The sequence below is a fragment of the Lagopus leucura genome, unplaced genomic scaffold (assembly GCF_019238085.1).
Source record: "Lagopus leucura isolate 7727_CA_CO unplaced genomic scaffold, USGS_WTPT01 Super-Scaffold_100004, whole genome shotgun sequence".
NCBI lineage: Eukaryota > Metazoa > Chordata > Aves > Galliformes > Phasianidae > Lagopus > Lagopus leucura.
Genome location: NW_024962264.1, coordinates 64,794,148 through 64,816,357, shown reverse-complemented (window position 1 = coordinate 64,816,357; position 22,210 = coordinate 64,794,148). Strand labels below are relative to the sequence as shown.

General features: G+C 43.7%; 1 protein-coding gene across 8 annotated transcripts in view; it reads left to right on the top strand.

Annotated features, from left to right (window-relative positions):
• REEP1 (receptor accessory protein 1) overlaps window positions 1-22,210 on the top strand; it is a 60,041-nt gene that overhangs the window by 10,404 nt on the left and 27,427 nt on the right. For all 8 annotated transcript variants that reach the window (XM_042870516.1, XM_042870515.1, XM_042870514.1 and 5 more), the window contains exons 2-5: window positions 13,456-13,528; window positions 16,385-16,461; window positions 18,355-18,475; window positions 20,068-20,181. In XM_042870516.1, the coding sequence (XP_042726450.1) occupies window positions 13,456-13,528; window positions 16,385-16,461; window positions 18,355-18,475; window positions 20,068-20,181 (385 nt within the window). The remainder of the gene's footprint in view (window positions 1-13,455; window positions 13,529-16,384; window positions 16,462-18,354; window positions 18,476-20,067; window positions 20,182-22,210) is intronic.

The window sequence follows — 22,210 nt, the reverse complement described above, 5'->3', positions numbered from 1 at the left end:
GAGGTTTTCCTCCCCATGTAAGGATATGTTTGTGTCACAGGCCCTCATCTGAGTGCATTTGCATTTGGGAAATGCAGCACAGAACAGTGCCGTGGCTCATAGCTCTTATGTCTAGTGCTCTTAGCCAAAACCCAGAATTCAGAGAGATACGAGAAGTCTGGGAGAGATCAAAATTGAATGCAAATGGCAACGTGACATCTTCTGCTAGAACAAAGATTGCATAGCTGGGCAGCAGTCCTGCTGTCTGCAGCGTGTAAAAAAGCTTTAGCCAAAACCCTTCACCAAATCATGAGATTGAGCTTGAAGTCATGACTTGTATAATATGTATATATATATATATATATATATATCTGTGCACTCTGATCTGTGCTCCAATACTGCAAGACTGTTTGCCTGCTCTTTTCTGAGAAACCATTGAGTCTGAGAATTTATTTGGAACAGAGATGTTCCTGTAATCAATTCCAAGAATTCACCTGATGAGATTAAATGAACAAATGTTAAGTATTGGCGGTTCTGAAGTACTGAGCAGTGCTCACAGAGTGAGGTCATCCAAGTATGATGGTGGAGGTGATAAAAGCTAGCATAGAAACTTAGCCTGGAAACTGCAGCTTCTGTTTCCAGGTTTGACTCTACTTGGGCTGTTACCAAGCTGCTGATTTCCAGTGGAGAAAAGCATTTAATTTCCAGCAAGATCGATGGAACCTGTAGATATTCATCGTCTCTGAAAGCTGCTTGTTGTCTCAGCTGCTCTAAAGGTTTTTTCTCTCTGTCCAAAATCTATGAATTCCCCTTGAAGTTCTCTGTATGAAGCGCTGTACTGTGAGATGCTTCAGTAGATAATGGTCCTCGCTCTGAAGTCTTTCCTGAACTCTGTATAATTAATTGTTGTTAAACTTATAAATCATAATGCAGTTAAATAGTCCTAGTGTCAGGGATATGGGTGGAAGCTGAAAGAGACTCCTTCCTCTGTCTTATTGTGAGACACCCAAAGCTGATTTATTGAACGCTACAGACAGTGAAATCTGGAGTCCTTTTTGTAACAGGAAAGTGTCTGAGCTGTTAAACGTTACGGAGAAGTGTTGATAAGATAGGAGAATACCAGGAATTAAAGGAAGAAATCAGATGTTCACCAAGAAGTACCAAACCTGGAGATGTTCAGTGGAATAAAATGATCTGTGAGAAGCTGATGTCTTTCTTTGTATCAGAGGAATTAAGCAGTGGAATGAATGATGTAGGAAAATTAATGAGAAGTGATTAGAGATTCTAGAGTTCAGAAGAGAAGCCTTGCATCTTGTGAAACATCCCTGAGTGCTGAATCAGCACGTCTGAATTCTAGCATTTCTTATACTTTTGTTCTCTTTGTTGAGCAAAGAACAAAGATATTTTAGATTCCTGTGCAGACTGTGTGAGTTATATCTGTCACATGCACCTGCAAAGGGAATTGTAAGTCGGGAACTTTCAACCTTTGCTGTGATTCTGGGCAACGTGGAAGCGTTGCTGAGGGATCTACGTTTATTTTAAAGGCTATGCAGTAATATCTCTTCCTAAGAGATGTAATAAGGCAAGAGACATTCACCCATGCAGTATGCTGTATGTCCCGAGCTCAAATGAGTGACTGTATCCTGCTCAGTGACAGATGTAAGCTCTGCATGTCAGCAGTGCTTGATCAATGTCCAACTGGGGGAATACTCAGCTGAACCTCTGGGAAACCAGTCTGGAAAATGAGCAACAAGAACTTCCCAAGGCTTTCTGAGAACTGCTCGAGGACAGGAAGACTTAAATGCATTGATATTTCTGTGTGTAGCATCCTGCTATACACCCAGCTGTGGTGCTGTAAAGTTTCTTTTAATTAATAAGGCAGAGAAGTGAAAGCTTCTTGAATTGTATTTGTCGTCTTACAGACATAGGTGAGCCCTTTGAAAATGCTGAGTATGTCTTAGTCTTGGTTTCATTAAACTCTTCTACATTAGAATCATAGAATCATAGAATTGCTCAGGTTGGAAAAGACCTTAAAAATCATCGAGTCCAACCACAACCCAACCACACGACCCTAACAACCCTCTGCTAAATCATGTCCCTGAGCACCACATCCAAATGGTTTTTATGCACATCCAGGGATGGTGACTCAGCCACCTCCCTGGGAAGCCTATTCCACTGCTTAACCTAGAAAATACAGCTCTCCAACTTTTAAAGGTAGAATTTAGACATTGTGTCAGAGATTGTAATTTACAGAAACCCATTAAATCGAGTTTCTACTCAAGCAAGGCTTTGTTGGACATTGCAGCCTCTGACCCTTTTAAAAATGAGCATTGCATGGCTATTAGGTGTGTGCATGGATAATTTCTTTTGCTGGAGCTGGGAACCACAAGGAGAAAGTATCATTTTATCTGCAAATACATGCAGTCAGCTATGGAGGTAGGCATAGAAGTAAATAAGCTGACCTCTGTGCTACTGGCTTTATGCAAGAGTGGATCATGCAACAGCATTACCATAAAACCATTACCTTTTATTGTGATGCTGCACAGTAAATAACACAAGGGACTGTAGAGATAAGGGGACATCCAGCAGTTCTTCTGGCTCACAAAATGTGGCTAAGCAAGGGGAAGAAAGAAGTGTTCATGAATATTCACTGTAACTCCCTCACAACCTTTTTAATTGTCTTTGGCTATTGGTGACAGGTCTGTGTTAAATCCCAAATTGAGACAAGGTGGTACTATTCTTTACATACTTCCAATGGGAGTCAAATTTTGTTTTACAGGTAGCTAAGAAAGGAGCATTTTGAGAGTCCTGCTGTAGTGACACATCTGGTAATGGCACAGCAGGGCTCCTGGCTAGCTCCTTGGGGAGAGCGCTGCTTGCCAAGTGAAGGACGTGGTGTAGCTGAGCAAGGCAGTTCTCCAAACAGCAAGGGCAAATCTCTTTGTCATTGAGCAAGAGAGCTGTTCTGCACCTCTGATGAAGGGAAGGGTATTGCGTGGTTCTGATCTGGATATGTGGTTGGTTTAGTGAGACGTTTAGAATGCAGATTCAGTGATCTTTCCCCTCTGTTTGGCAGCTGAGAGGCAGTGTCTGGCTTGAATACGTGTCCAGTTAGGGTCTCCCTAATATAAGGACACAAATAACACACTAAGTGACATCTACTTAAGGGTTTTGCTCTTCTCAGATGGGAAAGTGTGGGGAAGACAAGCTTTTACAATGATTTGGTGTTGATGTCTTTACTATCTAAGCTGCTGTTTGTTGATACTAAGGAAAACAGACTGAATACATACACCTGGCAGGAAATCTCTGCTGCTTCTAAGGTGCTGGGGGAGACTGGTTCCTCTGGAGTCGGCCCTGGAGGACGTTCTTCCACTCTCCTGTAAGTGCTAATGATGAAGGTCCTTGGTGGCAAGTGTTGGCTGCTCCCTATATTCAGGAGGAATTCAGTATGTATGTTACATCTTGACCATTGTGAACGGATATGTGAAGAAGAAAGATGTGAAACAAGGCTGAACAAAGTGCCAGAGCAGCTTCATGTTGGCATGCCTTCCTATCAGATGTGAACTTTAGTCTGCTGTCTGCCCATGTATCCCATAATAAGTATCATACTCCTATAGGCAGAAAATGTTCTGGTCTGTAGGATGCTCAGGAGAACCTCTCCTATTGACTCTGTGGATGGGTGTCAGTCCTGGGGCTGGGTTGGAGTGCCTCTGTGCTCCTTTGTGTGTGCAGAGCCCAGCTTTTTATCATCTATCCTAATGCTGTGATTTAGGATTATCCACTATAAGGTCATTTTTCTTCCAATTTATTTTAATTAGAGGCAGATAATTTTGCTGGTAGTTGAAGCTGAATTCAGAGTTGTAGTCAGCAGCTCTGCCTGATTGTTTGCTAGTGACCCATGGCTTCAGTACAGAGGCTCGTTTGCTTCAGATTTCCTTCCCTTTGTGCCTAGGCTGGACTGGAGGCTGCTCTGTATCAGTGTAGCTGCAGCTGGGGAGCCCTCCCTCCTTGTTTATCTCAGTGCACCATGCATTTCATTAAGATACTGTTATTATCCATATAAAATGGGAAGATTAAAAAGGATGAATGAAATGAGAAATGACCCTAGAGGAAGGAAGTCTATTAAATCCACGCTAGAAATTCTTGCAGAATGCATATAAGTAAAGACTAGGAGTCTGCCTTTTTAAAGCTGTGTGACAGTGTCTCATTTTCTTTACTTGTGTTTTAAATTATGCTGGTAAAAGGGCAGGTGCCCAGCCTTTCCTTGAAATGTTGCTCTAGTGGCCAGTAGAAATAGCAGTCTGTGTCTGTGGGCCATAAAGAGAAGTGTGTTTTGCACGGCCCGTGAACTCCCTGCAATGTTGCAGCTGTTAAATATAGCATGTGACATTCTGATGCCTCTGCTAACCAAGGGATCGAGGTGGTCTGAAGATTGTGATGTTACCTGTAGAATCATCTTGCCTTCTTTTCCTACTCTGCTGCTTTAAAACTAGAGTTTAAAACTGGGCATTGTCCATATCCTGTATATTTTCAAGTGGGTGTCACTGTCCCTACCATTTAAAAGAGAGATAAAACATCAATAATCAATGAAATAATCAATGAAAGTGCAACCTGCTTTACTTCTCAAGTCACTGATAAAGCCATTTGAAATCCTTGTTTGAAATGTTGAAATAAGATGTTTTATTTTATTCTTTAAACTTAACTAGAGGTTGGATAGCCAGGTCTGGAATATTGTGGGTAGGTCCAATGTGGGTCCACATGTTTTCAGTATGGCCAGTGCCTCTAAATGTTTGGTGGTCTAGTTTTTTGGGTTAATGTTGTAGAATCATGAGAGAGATAAAAATTAAGGTTGTACTGATGGAAGGAGTTTGTTGTTCATTTACTATCATGCTCATAGAAATGTGCAGACAGCAGAATGATTTTCTCTTCAGGCTGTTTTACACCAAGCTTACCATGACCATACCTGATACATGTTCCATGCTGAACTGCTCTTCTGGGCTACTGTAGGGATCCAACCAAGGTTTTCCGTGCTCTTTCCAGAACTTGTGGAGGTCTGTTAGTCCTGGCACTCTAAGCATTGATTGTATTGGCACGGGCTGCTCATGGAGGTGGCCACCATTCCTGGAGGTATTCCAGAACTGTGGAGATGTGGCACTGAGGGACGTGGTAGTGAGCATAGTGGAGGTGGATCAGTGGTTGGACTAGTGGTCTTTTCTAATCTTAATGATTCTGTGATTCATTGAGGATTTGTATCAGTGGATTGAACCATTGGTATCCCAGAATTGATTGTTTCCAAGAGAAATCAGTATTTTTTCAGAGTTTTAGCTGAGTATTGGGGCCAAAGAGGCCTTTTCCTCTGATTTTTTGTTTTCTTTTTTAACCATGTTGGTCAGCTAAAATATTCCTTTCACTTGATCATGTACTTCTGTCTATGGAAGTCTAAGCAACATTACTATAAGGAAATAGTGTTGCAGCTGATTTGATGAACTATAGTTGGATGTAATTTGTCATTCCTTTTTTCTGTCCCATGAGTCCAAGATCAGGAGTCCAAAGTTGCCTTTCAGGGAGGAACAGACAAACAGGAGCTTTTGCATTTCTCTCCATCTCCTCGGTCCATGGCAGCACTTAAGGTTGGATGGTGAAAACCTTCCATGGCCTGAACAGAGTTTTAGGATACAGTGTACAGTTATGTTCTAAATTGGGATTCCTGCATGTAACTGAGTTTGCTAAAAGTTGATTCACATAGCATCAGTTAAAATAACTCCAAAGTAATACTTGCAGCACAGTTGTGGTTTTAAACGAAAATAATGCAGAGATTCTTTGTTGCTGTGTGTCCACATTATATAGTCCTTTTAGCCTAAAAATGAGTTTGTTATGTTTCTTGTTCTTTTCCTTTCTGTCCAATGAGCCTACCATAAATCTGTAAGCGAATTCACAATACAGATTTTAAACCATCTGTCATCTCTGGAATATAATGTCAGTGCTTCTAAAAAAGCTTTTTTCCACATAAACATCCCCTTCTACAGAGTCAGAAAAAACAGCCCTTCCCATTTAGGTTTCAAATTGCCATTTGTTTGGCTTGGAAAAAGGCAGGGGTCTCAGTGCAGGAAACACAGGTACTGGGTAGGGAAAACATCAGCAGCACACAGATGCTGAGCACTGCCTTGGTGGAGCTGTGAAGACCAGACCTGGTCACATAGCAGAGAATGTTTCCTTCTCTAAAAGGTACAGATTTTACTTCCCTCAGTATTGCATTCTAATGAATTATTTCATTAGTGGGCTGTGCAAGGGCTGGGACAGAGCTTAGTGCTTTCTCCTCTGGTCCTACTGAGCTGAAGCACTGGAAAAGGAGAAGTAGTGATGAGGTGAATGCCATCGAGGCCCACAGAACACTATCTCTTGCAGGCAGCTGCTCACAGACTGATGCTTTACACCAGGCACAACGTTCTTATCAACTCACAGCTTCCCACCCGTGGGTCAGGGCCCCGTACAACCCTGGCATGCTCTCTGGACAGATCCTTCTTTCCAGCATTGCTTTGGTGGCCCATCTGCACTGAGCCCAGGCAGCTGCACTGAAGGAGGCACAAAGTAGAACAGAGCAGCTCGGTTACACATTTACCTGCAATAAATTTTGCTTCCTAAAATAGCTGCGGAGCCATGAGATATTTTTATGGCAGTCCTGCAGACCTTCTCTATCCTGAAGGACTGTAAAGAAAGCCTGGAAGTGTCAATGTGTATGTAAATGAATGCAGTTCCACCTGAGCTTGGAGGCAGCCTGGAACAACAACTGGGAAGAGGAAAGCACCTTCTTAATCTTGGTTGGGTTTTAAATATGACATCTGAGGTTGTAGATATATCCGTATCAGCACTGTGAGACACTTCACTGCTTGTGGTTTTAGGAAGAGCAGTTGTTAAGTGCATTATCTTAATGATCCTAGCATTTTACAAGGTCTGTCCATCTGCAGTGTTGTTATTTTTGCATTTCTGTCTTCTGCATGTAACAGGAAGTAGAGGAGCAGGGAAAAGGGAACCACATTTGCCTTCTTTTGACATGTCTTGATGTGGGGTCTCACAGGGAGCAAGTGTAATGCCAAGGCTTCTTCCTCTGCTTGCCACTCACTCCCAGTTCATAGCCTGTGTGTGCCTGGCCCTCTCCCAGCTCCCATCTGAGGAGTGCCCTGGCTGAGGGGGTAAAAATATGGAGAGGAGTATGCTCTGTCTGGGAAGGATCATGGCTGCTTAATTTAGAAGCACTGAGGACAGCCCTTGCTCCTACTATTTCTGCTGTAAGGACAGTTGGCGTCCCTTTACCCTGCAGTTTCACCAAACAGAGTGATTATGTTTCACCAGCCATGCTGGAGAGAGTAAATGGCTTCTGTAGTAGCCTGGCAGAGATGTCAGCCATGGATCTGGATGGGAAGCTGAGTATTGCAGGCTGGGACACTAAATTCTCCTGCTTTCTGTTCCCTTGGTGCCTCAGGACACCTGGGACAGGGAGGAGGACCATTTGTGGCACTCCTGGAGTCTCTGAAGGACAGCTGCAAAATGACTGCAATGAGCTTGCTGGTGCCATCTCTCAGGGAATACCAGCCTGGAACCTCCCATGTGCAGCTGGTGCTTCCTCTGCCCATGTCCCATTTTGGAGTCAGAGTTGGCCTGGCAAGTCACCCACATTAACCTCATCCCTGCCCTTGTGCATAGCTTATTTTCACATTCACAACTGTTGGATTTGTACTGAGCACCTTTGGTACAAAGACAGTGCTGTTTACTTTTAATCTGTGTCACTGTGAACATTAATTAGGACTGATAATAAAGGACCCTAACCTACTGGCACTCTTCTCAACAGTTTCAGCAAGGAACATTGATGTGGCAACAGCGTGTAAGAAACATGCACTAGCCACAGAATCACAGAATCACAGAATGGCCAGGGTTGGAAGGGACCTCAAGGATCATGAATCTCCAAACCCCTGCCACATGCAGGGCCACCAACCTCCACGTTAAATGCTAAACCAGGCTGCCCAGGGCCCCATCCAACCTGGCCTTGAACACCTCCAAGGACGGGGCATCCACAACCTCTCTGGGCAGCTGTTCCATTACCTCACAACTCTCTGGGTAAAGAATTTCCCCCTGATGTCTAAATCTCCCCTCCCTCAACTTAAAACCATTTCCCCTTGTCCTACACATATCAACCTTTTCAAAGAGTTGATTCCCAGCCAGCAAACATGTTGAGGAAGTAGGAGATATTTCAGCAGTTCCTACATGTGTCCATCCCTGTGTTTGAACAGAAATTTGTTGTCTTGGCTGCTGTGTGCTGATGATGTGGAAACGTTAGTTATTTTGGGGAAAAGAAGGGCTGTTCTATTTGTGTGGCAGTGCTCCGATGTTCTAAATGTTTGGGCAGCCCGACCACGGATGGCATGGTAACAGGATGAACACAACTTGGATGGCTTAGGATATGGATGGTGTATTGCTGGTGCACTTGTAAGAGCAGGTTGCCATTCAGAAAATATGAATTTGCAGGCATTTCTGGAGGTTACCTCTGAGTCCTGGTCAGTTCTCATGGAATTCTCTGAATGTTTCCATTTATTTCATGAGAGCTGCTGTGGTGTGTAACTGAGTGTGACAGTTAACGTTACATGCAGATGGCCATAGGATCAGGTCCCTCATGAGGAAAACAGCATCTTCAGAGCTCAAGATGTTGAATTAAGCAATCCAAGCTCTGATCCCTGAGCAGTGAGGGATAAGATTTAAGATAATTGTCCTATGCTGGTTAACCTGTGCTCTGTGAAGGCCAGGCCACAATACTAGCAGATCCAGAGAAGGAATACAAAGAACATAACAGCAAGGGCTGACTGTGGCTCTGCTGGTAAGGGGAGACAAAAGCAGGTTTGGAGATGGTGCAGCTGCTTCCCTGCTATATGACAGAGGTTGCTAAAGAGGAACCAACAGGAAACCCTACAGCATGGGAAACTTCATCCCTTCCTGTGTCATTTAGTGGTGAACTTAAACAATGAAAACAAACCCATCCTAAGTACTGTAATTAATTGAATAAATAAATACAAACAGTCAGTTCCACAGATTAACTCATGGTAATTGAGTTTCTCCCTCCTTCTTTTTTGACTTAGTTCTCTTGATTTAGTTGAGCGTCCACTTAAGCTGCATCAGGAGCAGGAGGGCACTTGCTTTGTCTTTTCCATGCTCTTCGGCTGTTTTGGTGCTTTGCTATTTTGACCACTGTCTTTGCTGTCAGAGAAACAATGGTGGCACATTGCTCTTATGGATCTTCCTCAGTGTACTTCCATACATATTCTTTGCCCTTTTCCTTTCTCCTTCATCTACTGTATCTCTTGATAAAGAATGGCCAGAAGTGCGTGTAGCAGTCCAGACTGGGACTGCTGCTGATGTACCTAATAGGATTATAAGACTTTCAGCATTAATCTTTATCTTGCTCCTCAGGCAGACTAACCTTTTACTTAGATTTTTGCCTCCTGTTGCACAATTAGCTGACTCTTCAGTGATTTCTTTACAGCTGCTGCTTTGTCCTTCTTCAAGGCCACTGTAATCAATGGAGACTTCCAGCATAGAGCACTGCAAGTTGTTAGGCTGTTGTGGTTATTTGTTTATTGTAGCAAGGGAACTTTTCCTTTTTCACTGATGAATATCACAATTTCCTTGACTTTTCTTATACCCTGAAGATTTGCATCTGTTTTATCCCAGGCTTCAGAGACAGATCTCTGTACCTTCTATGTAACAACTGCTACGTGAAGTTGAAGGATGTCTGCTTCTGCTTGTTGCATAGAAGATAAAGAGCTAAGGCTTCCCGTACACAGCTCATTCAAAAGAGGCATGAAAGATGGAAATGGGTGGAGAAGAGAGGCTGACTCTGTATTTGTAGCCTGGTTTCCTAAGGAAATGAGGCTTAAGCAGTCTATTTTTCATCTGCTTCTAACTTGGATCTGTAAAGCAATTTCAGCCAAACTAGAGGTCAGAGAGGTCTCACATACCAAGTTTTTTTACATTATTTATAAAAATCACCTCACAGAATCATAATACTTCCCAACTTGGAAGGGTCCCACAAAGATCACGGAGTCCAACTGCTGGCTCCACACAAGGCTACCCAAAATCCAAACCCTGTGGCTGAGAGTGTTGTCCAAATGCTTCTTAAACTGCCGGCCCACTGCCCTGGCAGCCTGTTCCATGCTCACCACCCTTGGTGCAGACCCTTTCCATAACCCCCAGCTGCTCCTCCCCTGACAGCTCCATGCTGTTCACTCAGGCCCTGTTGCAGAGCTCCCTGTGAGGAGCTGTAGCTGCCAAGAGGCCTCCCTTCAGCCTTCTCTTCTTTAGGCTGAACACACCAATTGCTGGACAAGGGAGCAGCTCACAGCACTGTCTGCCAGGAGGTAAAAGCTGCTGTGCTAACTCTGCAGGTAGGCCACAGATTTTGCCTTGCCACCTGGCGTGCAGCAGCAGGCACTCGGTCTGTGCCAGAGAGGCACTGGTACAGGCTGCCCAGTGATGTGGTGGATGCCCCATTCCTAGAGACTTTCAAGACCAGGCTGAATCAGGCTCTGAGCACCCTCATCTAGCTGTGGATGTCCCTGTTCATTGCAGGGACGTTGGACTAGATGGCCTTTAAAGGATCCTTCCAACTCTAAGGATTCTATGATTCTATGCAATGGAGAAGGAAGGAGCACAAGAGTATGCACAAGAGTATCTGGGGTGTGGGAGAAGACATTGAAAGAAGAGCAGAGTAAGAAGCTGTTTGCTCTGCACTCATCTCCAGTCACTACAGGAGAGGAAGGACTGAGGTGGGGTATGTTAAAAAACCATCAGTGGGTAGGAGCAACATTTTTCAGGCACTGGAAGGGGAAGGTAAGAATATTACTTCAGTTTGGTCAGCAAGGGTGACCGGTGTGCTTGAGGTGAGGAAGAGTTTTTAGCACTGGTTCATTTGGGTGAGGTGTGAAGATCAGCAAAGCACACAAGGAAGACTTGGACAAGGAATGACTTGGCAGTTTGGGCAGAGTGACCGAGAGTCAAACTTGTTTTTGTGGTTACTGTAGAGAAGGAACAATTTGGCAGTGGTTTGAGTATGAGGATGAAAGAAAATAACTACGTTGCATGGGAAACTTGGATGATGGGGAAGAGAGAAGTACTGTCTTCAGTAGGGAGAGGAGCTGTGGAATTGACCTGTGTTAGATCAGTTGTACTCCAGCCTGATCCAAAGCCCAGTGAAGCCAGTAACCTCAAGAGATGCTGGAAGAAGCCCGGGGCAGGTGTTTGTCTCCATAACCCCGAGTGCAGTTTACAGAAATACCCAAATGCCTTTTATCTTCAGTTTGTATGGTGTGCACAGAGAGCCTCCAAGCCACACAGTAAGCTACAGCAATGGCAGGCTGGGATCCAACATTCCTTAAAATAGCTTTCAGTCTGGTAAACCACAACAGTTATAAATGTCCATATATGCACACAGCATGCTACAAAGCAAATCAGTAAAACTCTCAATCTCCAATTTAGGCAGAGCGCATCATCTCATTAACAGTCCTTTGCATATGCAAAAGCATTGCACAGTTTCCTTCCCTTGCAGGATCTGTTTCCAGTGCTTATTGTCTGCTACTGGTCCGAGTGGTCATGTAAACCATTTGCATCTTCACCATCCAGTCACTGTCTGCTACCAGCACAAACTGAGGAAAGGAATATCAATCATTCAGTGATTATTTGCAGGAAATAAAAGCATGAGAGAGCAGCCTGCCTGAGCTGAGAAGGAAGGATAGAAATGTGGTACTCTTTATAACTGGAACCGAAAATATGATTCATGTGTTTTTATGAAATATTGTGAAGCTCTTTTGTGAGCACTAATTCTTTGGCTTAGCTCCTGCTGCCATTGAACTCAAAGGGAATATTTCTTACTAGCTTCAGTGAGAACAGGATCAAGCCATTGTCTGTGTGTTTTTCCTTGCCTTAACTGGTGTTGCTGTTTGTTAAGATATTTCAAGGGTGAACAATGTGTTTGATTTCCCAGAATCTTTCTGAGCACTCCTAGCTAATCCCTGCATCCAGCACAGCCCCTGTGGGTGTGAAATAGGCTCTGAGCTGGCTGTTTCCAGCCGAGCCTTTTGAAGCCTCTGTAAAATACTGACTCTTCTCATTTACTAGCTGCTTTTCTGAAGTCTGCTTTGTGCTTTGGGTTTTGCTACGCTATGCTACAGTAAGCATGCTGAATAGTGGGCAGATTGTCTTCGGTCACTGCTCTGGAAATCAAGATGTGTGCTGGCTCACTTAATTTCTTCACAAATACCTTCTTGAGCTACGGGAAGTACAATGCTGCACCATATCCCAGAGTGTTAATTTTTAATGTCGTATGCATTTAATGGACTCGACTGTAATTATGAGTCCCACGGCACAACAAATGCTACTGGCAGAGTGGAAAAGACCACTGCAGGTCCATGTGGCTCCACAATTAGGAATGGAGGCATTGATCATTTCCACTCCCAAGAGCAGCAGAACGGGATGTATGAATTTAAAACAAAAGCTCCAATGGAAAGAAAGGTATCTGCAAGGCAATAAGCATTCCCCTGCAGTCTATTAAATTCAGACTTTGCAGCATCATCCTGCTGCATTAAATAAAACTGAAACCTGGGCAGGGCAAAGTGGTTTTGACAAGCCTATGCCTATGTCCAGAATAATCTAAGTGAATAAGCAGCCAGGCAGCAATGCAGACAGGAGTTAGTACAGAAATTTCTCAGTGTTGTTCTTTTTTTTTCTACATGGTGTTATTTTTAAGTTAAGAATCCTTATTTCTTTCTTACACGAAACCTCGACGCTGACAGCACTCTTTTCAGACTTAGAGCTGGAAGGAAACTATCTGAAAGAGAGGAGGTCTGGATTTTTAGGGCAGATCCCATTGGTGTATCTGGTTGGGGAAATTCTTTCTTGTACAATGAGCCCAAGTGGACTTCACAGAGCAGCACAGGACTCTTCCTTTGGCAGATTTAATATAGGGTAAGGCTGCAGCATTCAAACCCTCAGATTTCAACCCTTGGATGCTGCTTGCCTTCTATCAGCTTGTCAGAGTTTTGAATGAAGGTGGAAGGGATTTGAGATAAATGATTTTCATTTTGTCCCGCCTCTGAAAACCATACTCATATATCCCTGGTGTTACACTGGATTATTTTGAAATCAGGTATTTCATTTCCTTTTTAAGGCATAGTCATCTTTTGTTGTGTAACTCATAATGTACAGCTATGGAAACCATTCTAAAAGGAAAGACAAACTGAATACCTGAATTACACGGATGGCAATGATTTCTCTGAATGCAATGGTATAAAATCAGTCCTGTAGTGGACTTGGTGCACTCAAGCTTAAATCAGATCCTAATATGTTTGCTTGTGCAAGAAATAGATATAACAAGTCAAAAATATTAATACTTCTCTGTGACAGGAAATTAAATTGATTTGTTTGTTTGTTTTCCAGGCTTATATTTGGCACTCTTTACCCAGCATATTATTCTTACAAAGCCGTGAAATCGAAGGACATCAAAGAATATGTGAGTAACAAGATTTGTGGCTGTGCTGCAGGATTTGTTTTCTAAAATTGCTCCTCACCAGGTTATAAAGGTGTCACCTGTATTCTCATAGAGCAGGACAAGGGGATGTCTGCCCTGAAGGTGGACTGGCTGAGTGCTAGGCACAAGTCTCAGATAAGACAACTTAGGTTCCTGCTTCTGGCTCCCCTGCGGAGCCAGCCTGCCCTTTGACAAATGCATGCTATTCCTCTGGTTCTGTGAGCTATATACAACAGACTTAAAAGGTGTTTGGCACCCAGAGCCTTGCATGCTTTCCTTTGTTTCTGAAGAGCAGCCTAAATCAAAGCCTTTTCAAAAAGCCTTGAAGCTTTGGCTGCTCATTCTAAACAAGGATCAGAAGAGGCAACTTGAAGAGCCTGCAACTGAATCCACAGAGACATGGATAGAAACATCATTCCTTATGGAGTGACCTATTTACAGACAGATCTGGCAACTGGCTGTGCTATTTTGTCTTTTACTGACAAATACCTTCATGGACCCAGTTTCTAAACAGAGATGGGCCCATTAGGGAAAGTGAAATGTGGGAGAATTGAAACCACTTGGACGCTGTGGGGTCCTGTAGGATTTATAGTGCCCCGCACAATGTAAGCTCTGTTAAGTTTGCTGAACCCAGCTCAGCCCCCTCTTCCCTCTTCAATCCTCTCAGCATCTCAAGGATGACAAGGCTGTTTTCTCCTCTGGGTTGCAGCCTTGATGGCTATCCTATTAAGTCCTTTGAGCGAGCTCAAACTGGGCTCACAGTGGCTGCTTAGATTTTTTCCCTTTATCATCTCCATTAGATAATGGTTGTGGATATTTTGAGAAAATTGTTACGGAACACATCAGGTGTTGCCTTTCAACCCTTGCACTGCTGTGCTGATTCTCAAGGTTTGTGTACCCCTTGCTTGGAGGTGCTGATGGACAGTAGCAGCCCATCAGTGTCTACCACTGATAAATTGCAGTTCCACCTTTTTTTCTGGATTTTTTTTTAAATGATTCTTCAATTCCTATTAGAAATTCAGTTGTGAAAGAGGGACTCGCATCAGATGTGGGGTCATGACCCAAATGTGGAAACAGCTGCTCTGCACTTAACGTTGTTTTTCAGTGTATCACACCAGTTGTAGAGATATGGTAGTTAGGGGTTTAATTACAAAAAAAAAAAAAAAAAAAAAAAAAGCTGTTTACATTGACACAACCCTTCACGTACTGGTCTAAAATTATATCACCGTAGTTTATTTTTGTTCTTTTCAGTAATAGTCATTTTGATAAATGTTGTTTTAGGCTGATTGAGGTCCATCCCCACCAGATCTTGGTTTATGTTTAGAATTTTTGCTGGCAGTAATGGCTAACTGACAGAACTGTGCTAGCAGCGAGGCTCTGAGCGAGCTGCAGTTATGTAAAAACTCTGGCAGAAGCTGCCTTGGGAAGGCAGTCCTCCCATGCCTTTAGCAGTGGCACTTTACACTAAGTATAAAAACAAATCTAAGTGCTGGGGGAGCACAGCTGGGCACCTGGTGCTCAGGGGGATAATTTCAGTACTTGTGGGCAGATGGAGGAGCACTACAGGCTCTGTCCCTGCTTCACTGGGGAGAGGATGGAGCAAGGCATTTCGAGCTGGTGAGTTTCAGCCTTATTGGCACCTCCACTGTTCTTCCCACTGCAGCACCAGGTGTGGATGTCCCTCTTGTGCTGCCTTCTTTGCGGCCTTCCCTCATTCTATTGCAGCCCTAAATAACACCTCCAACTCATCTATCTATACCTATGCCATGCTTTTTAATTTGGAGATGCAGATTCCTAAAGCTTTTTGAGCTTTCAGTTTTACAGTTTGTCTTTGGGGAAAAAAAAACAGTATTGAGAGAGAGCAAAAAGTTGCCTTCTCACCTCCAGTGCTTGGAAATTATTCCTCATTGCTTGATAAATGTTACTGGAGGTGCCGGTGGCAAGTGGCAGGTAATGGTATTTCACTTCAGCCCAAGAAGAGCCAATACCACATACATCAGAATGGCTCAGCTGTGCCTTTTAAATACATTTATTGATCACTGACAAACCCCCACAGATTCGTGAATTGTTTGAGACACTACAGTTTCCCTGACCAAATCTCAGTTCCTCATGGGACTTCTTCCATGTCTGTCACTGTCTCCTCAAAGGAGATAATCCATGAAACACCCACCAGTCCATAATGCATTAAGCACAGTGACAGCACAGCACGTGCTTTTGCAACCAGTGTGAAGTAAAGTGCTCTCACCTAAGCCCTCAGAAGGGAATGTGAGCTAGTTCACTTGCCCTTGCCCCTGCAGTGGGCTCAGGGGGTGTATGTGGGCAGGCACTGTTGCTGATGCATGCTAACTCAGCTCAGTTCCTGAGCCTTGGGTCACTGCACATTGCACATTACCTATCTGTCTCTTCCTGAATAGTTTCCCCTGCCTGTATGTATTATGTAAGTACATTTTGTCTTAATTGCAATTCCGTCCCCACCCTAATATTAACCTTGTCTACCAAGATGAGCCAAATGAAATTTTTAATACCCTGTGATAAGGCTGTGGCCTTTTCCTGGCCAGTAGAGCTTCCCCCATGGGAATGGCAAATCAAGCTGTCCTCCTTGTCCCTACACCAACTCTAGATCCTTCCTTCCTTGAGGGTTTGTGTGGAAATCTGCTGTGTGCTATGTACTGAGGTGGGGGGGAGTCCTGGCATCTTCAAGTTGTTACTGATTGTTCAATACGTAAGTGGGGAAAGCCTTTTTTCTATGAGAGTCTCTGCACACGTGCCTGTATGAGATTACTTGAGCTCTTGGGGGGAAAATGCCTGTTGCTGAAAGCTACTGCTTTCTTTCACCAGGTCAAATGGATGATGTACTGGATAATATTTGCGCTCTTCACGACAGCAGAGACGTTCACGGATATCTTTCTTTGTTGGTGAGCATCAGTTGAGAACAGCCTGTTGAACTGAAATGGAAATAAAATCAAAATGTCTGTAGGGGAAATAACAGGGCCCAAGTGTGCGCTCTCTTGAATACAGGATTAGCACCTTCAAATGCATAGGGATGTTTAGTGTGGAGGAGCCATGCTTCCTTTCTCAATGCTGTCATAAGGAAAGGAAGAGAGAAGAACTGCTCAGTGGTATCTCAGTAAGAAATCACCACAGGAGTCTTTGTCCCCTGCCTGTAAGAAATAGGGCTCTGTCAGATGCATATCTGTCAGATGCACATCTGATAGCTGATTTCTATGCTTACAGAGGTTGGCACATAAAAATAGTATCTTTAGCTACAGGCACGGTTCTAGGCTTAGATAGTTGTGCTAACTACACTGACTCTGTGGATCAGGCAGAAACAGCCCTGCAGCACAGAACTTAGTTTCTAGGTTGCTGCCTGGGTCATGTTTCTTCAGACATCTTGCCTATTTCTTCCTGGGTGGAATGGAGTTACAGTTTGATGGAGGACAGTGACAGTCTGAACTGTGGAAGGCTCACTGGTGCCAGTGGAAGGATTCCTGGCAGGCTGTCAGGGCTTGAGTGCATGAATGCCTAATCATCAGATTCAATTATTTAAATTGGGATGCTCAAGTTTGAAAATACTTGATTTTTTGCCCGTTTTATTACGGCTTCTTCTTAAGTAGTGAATACCAGTGAGTTCGATGGACTTGAGACTGAAGATTTAACTGTAGAGCACAGCCCTGACCTCTTAAGATTGCATGCCTCTAGTGGGTCCTCCAGACAAAGGGAGTCGGGTTATTTGTCAGCATGTCAGATCTGTTGAAGAGGAGATAAAAGACATTATTGTCTCTTTATCTAATTTGCATGCAAATCTGCTTTCACTGTCCTCATCTGGAGAGATTTCCATGTTGTTTTCTTTTGGAGGATGTGCTGTTTGGATCTCCCTGTAGGAATAGCACAGGGCTTGTCATTTCCACAGAGCCTATGAAATCAAGTATGCTGCAGAGAGCCTCAGTGAGGTGGAAGATCAGTTTGCCAGATCCATGCTCACAGTATCTCAGGGCACAGACCGTCTCAGGGACCCTAAATGCTGTACAGCCCAACTGGCTTGGTGATGGCCAAGGGGGGAATCAGAAGGCATAAAAGTGCAAGAACCTGTAAGCTGGGACAAGGGCTATTTAAGAAGAAAGAAGAAGGAAAAAAAGATTAAAAGAATAAAAATGCCCAAGTGATTCACAGTGGTTGCTCACCACCAGCTCAATGAGTCTCCAAGTAACCTCCTGCAGTTTAATTGCTGAGCGTTATGACATATAATATGAAACATTTCTTTGGTCAGGTGGGTCAGCACAGAAAAGATGCAGAAAAGTACTTGATTCAGTGTAAGAACTGCTTGGGAGCAGCTAAAATGTTGGTATGTTAATAGCAGTATTTTCATCATATATCCAAAATGGCACCCTGCCAGCTACTTTGAAGGAAATTAACTCTATTCCAGCTGAAACCAGGGCAGAAAGGCAAAGAAAAGCAAAGAGATGAAAGATGCATAAGTATATTGATGATAGACTGACTTGTTGGTTTGCTGTTCACTCATAAGGACAGTAAATGCAATTAAGGCAGCATTTGTGCTCATTGTGTGCACACAGCTCCTCTTATCACACAACAGACCATCATTTTCCAGACCATTAAATAATAGCTCTGATACTTGAGTAAAGATTTACACATGCCTAGTTGCAATGTGTGTGAAGGTAAGTTAATGTCTTTGGTCTTTGGATTCTTTGGTAAACAGAAGCCTTAAACCGAGCCAGCCAGTATGCTGAGCGTCTCTGATTAAGAGCAGTCACCAAAGTGAGAGTAGCCATTAATAGCTCTTTTTCTTCTAGGTTTCCATTCTACTATGAACTCAAAATAGCTTTTGTAGCTTGGCTGCTGTCTCCATACACTAAAGGCTCCAGCCTCTTGTACAGGAAATTTGTTCACCCAACTCTATCTTCAAAAGAAAAGGTAATCACAGGTGCCTGGGTGGAACAGATTTACTCTGTGTTTGCTCTGGTCTTCATACCACTCATTTTCGTTGAAGGACTGAGATTTCCTTATTTTCTTCCTTTGTCAGTTGATCCTCTCTTTTTGGTTGATGTGTTTTCGTTTTTTAGGGGTGGTTGTTTTTCTAAATACTGGCATCTGTTCAGCTCACTCATGTGTATTAGCTCATGTTTGTGCACTTGAGAAGTTGGGAGGGAGGGGATAATAATACCTCCAGAGCTGTTCTGCACGTACTAGCTGAGTATAGCTGGAGTGCTGTGTTGTGGCTGAATGTAATGATTAGAGAAACATGGTCTGACAGCCAGGACTCCTTAACTTCGTACCCAGCTCTGTGCAGCAATGAGACAAATAGTCCAACCTGTCTGAAAGGGACGTAGCAAGCACTTGCCTGACTGGGAGAGGTGCAGAATGTTGAAGACATGTAGCGTGTTGAGGACTCGGCTAAGAAATGTCCTGCTGAAGTTTATGATGTTAATTTCAGAGGAGGCATTACAGCTTGAATTGCTTGCCTGCCTGGGAGACTACCATGGCTGTGAATGGGACATTGTCAGGCAGATCCAACTGGCTTGTATGAATACGTGGGCTAAGAATAGCTATCAGTCACATATCAACATACAAGCTACTAAGAAGTGAATAACTGTTTCCCACGTTGCCAGCCATGGCAGTGAAAGATCTCTATTTAAGCCAGAGGCAGTGCATGAACAATTGTGTCTCAGTCCTCTCCAAGGGAAACAGTGAGGATCAGTTCCCTTTTTGTTTCCTGGGTAATTCTGTTTATGCTTCTCACAAGTAGTGCTAATGCATTTTGGGTTACCACCTCTCATCTGGAATGAGAACAGAAATCACTAAGAACCCAACAGCTTCCTACAGTCTCCAGCTCCTACTAACCCAGTATATCCAGTAGCTAATTGCTGGAAGTTGTTGTCATCCGTTATCATCTAAGTCCCTGTGTCCTGGGGGAAGAGAGCACAAGGACAGGAACTTTCCCTGCATATTTTGCAATGTTAAAATCCAGACCCTCTAGGCCTATAAGTTCCATGGGCATTTTGGAGATGGACACTGCAGTGATATGCACAGATACCTCAGATACTTTTGAGAGGACCAATACTGGACCCAGGGCAGTAGAACTGCAGCTGACCAGCATCATACTGCCATTTCTTTTTCACTACGCAGCAGTCCAGTTTGTCTTTGGAGTCCATAGACTGCCAATGGCTTCTGACACATTCTTTCCAGGTAGATGTGTCTGCCTTGCTTCCAGCACCTATCATGGTGGTTGCTCTGTGCAAGTATGTTCCAAATTTGGATCTCAGTCTTCCATTCATGGAATAAAGAGATCCCAAAAGCTGACTCCCTACTGACTAGCTGACTATTGACTACTAGCTGACTACTGCTCCCCTGCAAATCTTCCCCATTTGCAAATGAACTTCTCCACTGAAGTACAGGGGAAAAGGAGCACGTCTACTTCCACAAAGTTTGCCAAGTTTGAGGCTGGGAACGCTGAACTTATCACTCTTTTGGGTTTTTTTTGTTTGTTTTATTGTCTGCTGTGACAGGAGATCGATGACTGCCTCGTCCAGGCGAAAGACCGGAGCTACGATGCCCTCGTGCACTTTGGGAAGCGGGGCCTGAACGTCGCGGCCACAGCAGCTGTCATGGCAGCTTCCAAGGTAAAGGTGGGGGTCAGGATGGTGATATTAGCATCTCATCCACATCCATTGCCACCTACAGCCACGGTGTGGAGGGGGAGACATACCAGGGGTAGGGATTCTCTCACTGGTTTTCATCATACCTCCCAGTTTGCTTCCTATTCACCAGCCACAGATGTGCCTCTTGGGATGAAGACAGTAAATGTGGTGCTTAGAGAACCTGTATGAGGTTGTAAATGCAGCATGAAAACTAGGGTCTGCTTCAGGCCTCTTTTTTTTTTTATTTTCCATGCCATTCAGTACCCTGGTGACAACATTAGCAGTGCTGTTCATCACAGCCTGCGCTCTTTGTTCTCTCTATCAAAGTGAGGGCATGAATGATGCTAACACGAACACAACACCCTAGCTAGGAAGTAGTTTTTTGTCAGTACCTTGCTGGTGAAATGAAAGGCCCAGCTTGTTATCTGTTGTGCTGCATTCTTGAGAAGTCTAGTGACCTCTAGTCCAGATACTAACAGAAAGTACCTGTGACTAGAAGTTCAGGAAGGCTGAAAATTTGTCTGACAGATTTACGCATAACATACCTGGTGTGTAATTCTCTGGGGACGTGCTTATGTGAGAGTGAATGGGAAGTGACATTAGTTGCTTTTGGGGAATGAGTAGATGCTGGAGGAGTGGTCTTATCTGAGGAGGTGTGTCCTGTACTCCAATCCTGGCTTAGAGCCAGGACCAGAAAATAGCTGTTATCTGTTTCTTTGCATGAAAGGTGCAAGAACTTGATAACTGGGTATTGTGGTTCTGCTCTCTGGCAATGGATTACCACGGCTTAGGATAGATGTGCATAGCAACAATACTCTTGTGAAACAAGACTTGTCTAAAAAATGCAGCTTGCATGCAGCCAAATACAGTGTTTCTCACAGAAGGGTAACGGAAACATATGAGCAAGATGGATGCTGGCATTAGGAAAAACGCATGAATGGGAGTTGAAGGAAATTATTTTCCTCTGCCAAATGCTTTTCATATGACCCTGGGCACATCATTTAGCATATCCTGGCCTTATCTCCTGTAAAAATGAATAATTCATCCTTGGGAGGCCAAATATGGTATAGGCCATTAAGCAAGTGGAATTGAAGAAGATGTTATGTAAGTGTGAGCCCCTGAGATGTGTCATATACACACAGAGTGACAAGGATACACAAAAACTGTTCCAAAAAAAGGCCAAAAATTACCTCCTGTTCCACTGCCAAGCATTGGGCAGACTATGGCTGTCAGCCCAGCTCAGTTCTACTGGTACACTGCTCTATTGCTCTTAAGATTCTCACTGCCTTGAAATACAGCTCTAGTGGCAGCAGGAAACCAGGCAGAATGGAGAAGACAAGGAAAGTACTGCTTTGTTTCAGATAATGAAGCTTCACTTTCATTGCTGGAAGAAACCAACATGTGCTGTGACTTCTGTGGTACTGCTGTATGGAACATCTGCCAGTCAGACTTGAAAGTAAACAGTTAAAATATTGCTTCCTGTGCTGGACCAAGAGAGTCTTTCCTGCATGTTTCTCTGGGGATAGGGAAGTGTTCTGTTAATAGGATGGAGAGGTAGTCATCTGATTGATTGATTTATACAATAATGCAAGGAACATTCATTCCTTTCATTCAACCTTGAGATTTAAGTTACAGCATACTTGAGGAAAAATGTGATTCCTGACTTCTTCACCACTTCAGCATGTAGCCCTGGCAAGTTGCTTGCTTCTGTGTTCCTCAGGGTGCAGTTTCAGCAGACAGAGTAAGGTGGTCTAACAACCCTCCTTTTCCAAAATGGGGGTGCTGCTCCCACTCCTGTTGGGTTTCTCTGCACCAGCTGTTTGGGTCTCTGCATTAGCTCTAATCCATTTTAATGCAAATTCATAAGGAGAAAGAAAGGGAGCACCATTTTTCTTATCAAGTGGAAGAGTCCACAAGTGTGTCCCATGAGTGCTGGAGCCAACACAAGGGGAGGGACAGAAGTGCATCGTGAGGAGTATGAGTGGAGGAGATAAAAACAAGACTTCCCTTC